This window comes from Tetrao urogallus, assembly GCF_951394365.1.
Source record: "Tetrao urogallus genome assembly, chromosome: 14".
Taxonomy (NCBI): Eukaryota; Metazoa; Chordata; class Aves; order Galliformes; family Phasianidae; genus Tetrao; species Tetrao urogallus.
In genome coordinates this window covers 9,295,484-9,303,716 of record NC_136827.1, presented here as the reverse complement: position 1 = coordinate 9,303,716, position 8,233 = coordinate 9,295,484, and the positions used below count along the sequence as shown (strand labels likewise).

The 8,233-nt window shown below is 50.4% G+C and overlaps 1 protein-coding gene across 1 annotated transcript; it reads right to left on the bottom strand.

The window, feature by feature from the left end:
- Positions 1–3,041: 3,041 nt before the first annotated feature.
- On the bottom strand, positions 3,042–7,209 carry MSX2 (msh homeobox 2; the record flags this gene model as incomplete). Its single annotated transcript, XM_079542283.1, has 2 exons — positions 3,042–3,466; positions 6,855–7,209. The coding sequence occupies 2 exons, from the start codon at positions 7,207–7,209 to the stop codon at positions 3,042–3,044; spliced, it is 780 nt and encodes a 259-aa protein (XP_079398409.1).
- Between the last annotated feature and the right edge of the window lie 1,024 nt (positions 7,210–8,233).

The window sequence follows — 8,233 nt, the reverse complement described above, 5'->3', positions numbered from 1 at the left end:
CCTTTCCCATAGCAAAGGTTGTAACCGAGTTCTGGAAGCTTTTCCTTCAACACCCTTGTGTTCTGCAATAAATCTGTATCCATTTAAGGATCTATCATAACACTCACAAAGCTCCTGCGCTCAAAGAGTTTCCAGCGAAAAGATTTAGCTGTAATCCCTGACACAGCTGATTTATACCGAAGGTTAAAAAATACCGCTGGTTTATTTATAACCGGCGGAGAAAAAGCTCGGGACGATCGCATGGGGAGGCAGAGGGGAGAGGAGGCTTCTCCCTGCCCCGGAGTGAGGGGATAATGCCTCGGAAACAGGGAACCCAAGAAAGGAGAGTTTGTCTCTGGTTTCACGCGGCAGTAAACTCTGGTTTGCAATGTCTGCGTGGAGATTGGGTTCTCCCAGCTTTGCTCCATCCAGTTGCAAAGCAGGAAGAGTTTGTGTCCGAATAGGGCTGAGACGGGAAGGATCGCCCCGAGAGCCGCAGCGCCGCTCGGAAGGAGCTGCCCCGTTCCTCCCGTCCCCGTGCCGTGCCGCAGCCCCGTCCCGCACGGAGCGAGGAGGGCTCGGGCACGGAGCGGGGCTCCGAGGCAGGGAGCGGGGCACGGCCGGGATGGGCGCCGGGCACGGGGATGCTTTCTTCCGTGCATCCCTATTTCATCAACCCGGCTGTTCCAATAGAGGCGAACGCAGCTTTCTAGCCAGCTGGGATCGCGGAGGTCACTCCTAATCCGAATAATCCTACAGTAAGGGCAGACACGAGACTTTGGTGTGCCGTGGTGAAGTAGCCTCGTGGAGATCCCTCTCGTCGGAGCAAACTCCTGCTCCCTTTGATAGAGAGGGCTGAGGTCTGGCACCTGCTCTCCGAGGCTGCCCCAAAACCAATGGACAGGCTGACAGCACACAGGAGCCCTGCAACGGCCCTGTGGCAGAGTACTGCAGGGTCCCTGCCAGGTCTGACCTGTACCAAGGGACCCTCAACCGTGACCCCCAGCTATGGCTGGGGCACAAACCAGCCACACACCAAAGACGGATTTGAGGTGAGGGGAGAGGCCTGAGCAACAGAGAGGCGCGTGAGCTGAGAGAAGTGAGGGAAACATCCCCAGAATATGATGCTGTAAAGAACAGAGGCGCCTAAAAGGGGTTGTTAAAAACAAGGAAACCTCATAAAAGGTTTGGCTCTCGACTTTGAATTGTTGACTTGCAATTCACCTTCATGTGCAGCAAATTTGGCTTCACTTCAGATTCAGAAGGGGAAATAATCACAAAGGCAACCTAAACATTCCTTTGAACTTGACCCAGCAGTGCAAAACACACACGGAGAGACGTTACCTTTTAAAGAACTCCAAACATTCACAGACCCACACGTAATTAAACATGTTTTTTCTTTTTTAATTTAATTCGAAATAAGAGATAAGAAATAATAAATCTTCAATAAAATATATAAAATTGTACAAGGTATCCCTTTCAAAGGGACTTTCCTATAATGAAAGGTTAGGGGTAAAGGGAAGGGACATGGGAAGTTCATCTACAGTGGGTCCCGGGCAGTGAGAGTGCCTGGGTCAAAACAAACCAAAAACGGTAAAACTTTGTGACTTTTAAAAAATTTTTAGGCTTTTTTTTTTTTTTTTCTCCTATTTTTTGGGGAGGGGAAGTGGGGCGGAGGAGGGTTTCTTATCAACATGCTAAGAAAATAAATCCAGGAGAAGCTCTGCCTTCAGTGCTCCACAACCTTCAGAGTAATTTTCTCACAAAGTTTAGCAAGAGTAATACACATAATACAATATTACAAGGAGAAGACCAGGGACGATGACACTGCCAGCACTTGGGAAGCTCCCATGGGGACAGAGAGCTTACACAGTCTCTTGGCACCCCACCGTCCCACAGGTAGCATTGTCTGGTTTTGATACCTGGATCTCTCTTTAGAAGGGCTTGAAGCATGAGTCACTTCAGTTGGCATCCTTGGCAAGGGGAGGAGAGGAAGACTCGAGGGATTCTTCTATTTAATGCAGACTGTTGCAGATACTAATAAAAAACCCCAAACATCTCCGCAGAAGAGTTCGACAACCCTTGCTCACCACCACTGTGGAAACAACCCACGTCTTCTTTCCCCAGAAACTTCCCTCCCTCCTGGTTTTCAAGAAGCATTGCAGAGCCAAGATTACCTGGCTGTAAGAAAAAAACAAAACTCTACACACGCCAATCGGAAGAGATAAAGAGCAGCCTGCCTTGCACCTCATCTCTCCTCACAGTGCTTTAAAAACGCTGAAGCGATTTACATACATAAAGGCATTACAAGAGCCACGGGTGGGTAAAGCCCTTGCTTTACTCTATGCATTTAGGGGCCCCCTTGTTTGCAACCTCTTGTTGCAAAAGGTCTGCGGAGGTCTGGGATGTGAAAAGCTTTCCTTACCCTTAGAAATGCAGGAACTTGCTGGCTCTGAACTTCACTCGGACTCTACTGGGTCTAGTTTCTATTTACACTGTGTCTGTATCTAAGGGCTCTGCTTTCTTTAAACGACAGCAACAAAAGAAAACAATGCCCCCCAACCCACCTTGATTATAGCTTTTTATTTCCCTCCCCTTGCCCCTATATTAAATGATGACACTTGAGAGTGTGGATTTAGGGTACATATCCCTTTTACTTTAAAAACAGCTTGGGCCCCATCAGGAAGCTGTTGGGAAATCTCTGCCTCCGTAAGGCAAGCTTGTTTTTTTTCACCCGTTCTTTCTTACCCTAATTTTACATGCACTGTATAAAAACCCTACAATTGCTCAATTTTTTTTTTAATCGTTTTTACTTTTTTTTTTTTTTTTTTTTTTTTTTTTTTTTTAAACACTTTGAGGATCAGACTGTGAGCGCTCAGAGCGCTCTCAGAAGACACCCAGCCTGTTGCATACAGGATGCCTTGCTTTGCTAACACGAACTCGGGATGGCAGATAGAAGCGTGCAGAAAGAACGGCCAGCACCGGTTGGGTACTGCATTCTTAGGGCTGGATGAGATCCACCAGGAAGTCTTTCTCGCTGTCACTGTGCCTTTCTGATCTTCTTAGGATAAGTGGTACATGCTGTATCCGACAGGAGTAGCATAGAGTCCAACGGGCGGGATAGGAAGCACAGGTCTGTGAAAAGGGTAGGATGTTCCATACAGTGAGGCGGCCTGGATGGGGGAGTTGATGGGAAAAGGGAGGCTGAACCCCGATGGCAACATGGGCTTCGCTGCCATTTTGAGCTTCTCTAGCTCAGCCTCCTGCAGTCTCTTGGCCTTGGCCCTCCGATTTTGGAACCAGATTTTGACCTGGGTCTCTGTGAGGTTGAGGGAGCTGGAGAATTCGGCTCGCTCGGCGATGGACAGGTACTGCTTCTGGCGGAACTTGCGCTCCAGGGCCAGCAGCTGGGAAGTGGTGAATGGGGTGCGGGGCTTCCGATTCGTCTTGTGCTTCCTCAGGGTGCAGGCTGTAGGGCTCAGGTGTCCTGCAAGGAAGGGAAAGGCCGGTTATCACAAAGCGGGGAGACCTGGGTGCTCTGCAGAGACACGTGGTGCTTTAGATGGCTGAGGGAGGACCTGTGCCAGAGGTTGTCCTGTCAAGTGACACCCTCAGAACAGAGGATCTTTCACAAATGTCACTGCAAATCTCTTGCTAGACCAACTTATATTGCAGTACTTCATCAGATGTCCTGAAATTTTGGCTCCTTGATTCTAAGGAGTTAGCTTGTAGGCAAACAGAGAGTGAAGGATTTAGAGATACGCAGCAGATCACCTTAGGATCGTAGGGGTCTGCACAAAATAGCTGTCTTAGTAGCAGCAGAACTGCAGGACTAACCCCAGCACAGCACAGGACAAACGTATAGGTGAAAGCAGATTTACAAAAGCACCATGGTGTGAGAGAAGCCACACCAGGACTTTGCCAACAGCAACACATCAGCCCTGCCAGAGCTCATCCTGACAGCTGAAGAACAGAGTCTGATAATTGTTGTGTTTTGGATAACTGAACACTATTATTCCAATTTCTTCTCCCATTGAAATCAAGAGCAGATTTCCCTTCTACTTAACTTTTTTTCCTCTCAACACATATTTTCTGTTTTCTTCAGAAAATATCATACAAGAAGAAAATGCCACACTTCTCATTCAGTGCTTGTTCTTGTGACATTTGCCGTGTTTGTCTCATACAACAGCAGCATCTGTAGCCAATACAAATCAGGAAATCTGGTACATTTTGTGCTTTCCTTATAAACCCAGACAGGCTGGGCACTTGTTTCTGAGTTGGCACATTGCTGAGCTGTCTTTCAATTCATTTTACATTTCACTCATAATTCTAAAAAATGAGGAAGACGTGCAACCCTGGTGTGAAGAGCTCTGCAATTTGACTGTGTTCCAAATCACTCTCAGGACCCACAAGAAACCACAAACTCCAGTTTAATACAGAAAATGATGCACTGTCAGCACTTGAGCACCAGCACAAATTTCATGTGTGCTGTAGTGCCTGGTTCACACACTTGCCACTGCTTTCACTGCGTATTTTTTGAACCGTTTTCATTTTCCGTTTTCATTTCAGCATCAGACCACGATGCTGTTTCAGCGCATAACTTGCAAGCAAAAAAAACCAACCAAACAAAAAAACATCTCACGAGGAGAGTGTCCAGAACGGGGAGAGAGAAAACAGATTTAAATATATATATATATATATGTAGCGAAATGCATCTTCCTACACTTCTTCCAGCTACTGAACACAGCAAATAAATCCTTCTTGGAAAACAAGTTGTCAAACGCCGTCTTACGATCGCACGGGATCGTTTTAATAACGAAGCTGCAAACCGGCGCGCTGCTGAAACTTCCCTAATTACTGGTTACCCCTCCGTTCCGCTCTCCTTTTTTTTTAGAGCGAGACCTATTCTTTATCTCGAAGATCTGCGAAGACTCGGCAGCCGAAGCTCTGTCCGTAGGGATGAGGTTTACAGGGACGGCCGCTGCCGCGGCGCCTTTCCCGGCTGTCAGCTTACCCGGCCCGTCCCGACTGGGGCTGCGCTCGGCAAAGTGCCGTAAGGCGCTTTTAAACTAAATCCCAGAGAAATATTTCTCTCGGAATACACCCAAACGCTCACAGCTTTTTCTCCTACCGCCCCGCAGATGACTGCCAAACTCCGATAAGAAGCCCGGAGGTCGCCTCGGCGGAGCCTGCAGTGATGATTACCCCGTGCCCGTCCTACAGCGCTCGCTGCAGTCGTTTGTTTCGCTTTGTATTTATTTATTTCTCTCCCGTTTATCGTCCGTTTTCTGGCCAACGGCGAACAAAAACCATCACCTGCTTCCCTCTACGTTCTGCTCATAATCTAACATTGCAGCTCTTCCCCTCGCAGCGTTATTAGTCCCGACGTCAAAGCGCTTCGCGGACAGACGGGATGGGAGCACCGCTCATGTCCCGCATTGTCCCGGCAGCTCCGACGGGGCCGAGAGCCGGGGCAGGGAATGAGGAAGAGGACAGAAGCTGAAGGACCTTCCCGAGCTGCCGGTCCCATCCCCGGTCGTTGTTGCCTCAAATTCCCCCTTGAAATCACTGGCCTTCAACACTCTACACGCTGAAGTTCTTTACAAAGGTATTTTCCAGATCCCAGGAACTGCCGATTTGAATAGAGACAGAGTGGAATTTCGAAGTAAAAGAACCCAATAAACAATAACTGAGAGATGAGGCCTTGTTAGAGGAGGGGAGTTGAGCCGAGGCACCCGCGTCTTTTCACGCGTTTCCAGAGGACTTGAGAGTACGTGAAAATCACAATCCGGAGCTACAGAGCACTGACAGGGGCGGCCTGTTCTCCTCCCATCCATCTCAGCAAGTTAGAAATCAAATTAATTCAGGGTAATGGCAAAGCAAACGAAGTGGCCAAAAGCCAAATCAAAGCGACTCTCCCCAAAATAGAGGAGTTGTAATAACACTAAACTTCCTTGCAGTGATAGGTTATGGTAGCAAATTCTCCACGACCGTCCAGCTGTTCAGTTTGGAGAAACCATTCACTTTAAGAAAGCAGAGAATTCGGTTTACATCGCGCGAGTCAGCACAGCCCAATCTGCTAATACAGGTGTCTGCCCACAAAGGCTCACAGTAATAGGAAGGCAGAGTCCAGCACTGCCGGGATACTTTTTTCACCCATTCGTGATGTAGTTTTGGCGGGGAGATGATTGCTATTATTTTTTAAAGCAATTAAAATTTAAGAGAAAAAAGATGGACGGAGGGGATCTCACTGAAATAGTTCAGCAGAGGAGCGCGGATCGGACAGCAAAGAGGTTTAAAAAAAAAGTGATCTGTCAGCTTGGGATTGGGAGTCCCCGAGGCGATGGGGAGAGCTTGGATGGGGGGCGTAGGGGGTGGGAACGAGATCAGGCCCAGCTTGGGACTTTGACAGCCCGCATGCAGAGAGAGAGAGGGAAGAACACCGGTGGGACAGAGCGCACAGACAGTGCACAAAGTTAGAAAGAGCAAGGAGATCGCTTTGTGAGAAGGAGAAATTCCACTTCTCAGTATAACGCGGTAACATAAAGGTATAAACTGGCAGATGGTGATCTGTACGTAGGGAAAGGGAGCTCTTGATCGTTGTACAACTTAAAAGCACTGGATATTTCTATACCCAGGTAAAGGTATAAACACATAACTTCTATGTAAACACACAGGTGACATGCAAAAACTAAACAGGCATAACCGTGAACACACGCACACATCTGAGTCTATGTACAAACGCAGCTATCCAACGTGCCCTGAGCATCCCGTGCCCGGGGCTCGCAGTGTCACCCGGGCTCGGAGCGGTGCCGCCTCTCTGCTCTCCCCGGCCCCGCTGCCCTCCGCCGCCCCGCCGCTCCCCGGCCACTCACTTGGCGGAGGGGAATATCTCCCGGCCTCTTGGATCCAGGACGTGCCGTCCTCCGAGTTCTCCGATTTGACCGAAGCGGTGTCGAAGGTTTTTGTAAGAGCCCCGGGAGGGCTGTGCGCGTCTCGGGAGCCGTGGCCCGGCAGCAGCAGGTTCCTGGAGGTACCCACGGTCGCCCCGTCGGCGCTGCCCCCCGCCGCGGCCAGCGGCAGCTCTTTGGGAGGTTTCTTGTCGGACATGAGGGCTTCCACGCTGAACGGCAAGCTGGACACTTTGACTTTGTGGTGCTCCTCGGCGCCGGCCGCCGGGCCCTCCTCGTCGGAGGAGAAAACCTCCTTCGCTTTGGAAGGAGAAGCCATCGCGAGTGCGGAGCGTGGCTGGAGCGGGGCCGCCCGGGGAGCTGCGCTGCGCCTCTGCCCGGCCCTGCGCGGGGACTGCGCGAGTGAGGCGCTGCGGAGCCGCCCCCCTCTTTTCCCCCCTCTGGGGGCTCCCCGGCTCTTTCCTCCTTTGGGAAGTGGAGTAAACGCCCCACAGGCCAATCAGAGCCGCCGCTACCGCCTGACGTCGCGGGGTGACTCATGTCATTGGCTCGGGAGCGGGAGGGAGGGCACACACTTTTTTTTTTCCCCTGTCTTTCTTTCTTTTTTTCTTTCTTTCTTTCTATTTTTTTCGAGGCTTATTTTGTTTGGGGTGTTCCCCCCCCCTCCCCCCTCCCTTCCCCCCCGTCCCCTCCGAAATGAATTACGAGTTAATGACACGGGCAGCGAGCGGAGCCGTGCCATTAAGGAGCCGTCCGGGGCTATAATCATACCGAAGCAAGAAAAGAGCCGCCGGGGTAATTAAGGCTGATGATTAGGCGAAGAGGAAACTTTAGAAGATCGCAGCGCTGCCTCCTCTCGCCGCCGGCCCGGCCCCTCCCGGTCCCCTCTGTCCGTCGGCCGCGCCACCACCCCCTCTCCAGCCCCGTCGGGTCTCGCCGCCCTCCCGGAGCGGGGAATTTCTCCGGGGTCACACTGAGGGGGGGGGGAAGGAGGGGGGCGGCGGGGTGCTGAACCCTCACTCAGTGCAAGACCCCCGCGGAGAGCCCATTCGGAGCATTTTTCATCCGAAAAAGGGGTTTCAGTTGCGTTTCTTCGGCAGCGGGACCCGAGTTGGGCAGAAAACACTCTGCAGAGGTTAGATCTGTAATTATTATTATTATTTTTTTTTTCCAGCGTCAATTCCACACGTGATGAATAGAACTTTAATAAATTAGGGGCACGCAGTCCTTAATTAAGAGGTATATCAAACTAGCACTACGAAAGCGTTTCTCTCACTTTTTGACTTCCTACCAGCGGTATGACTAAAGAGCATCCTTTTAAAAGCGTTTCTAATTACCACGTG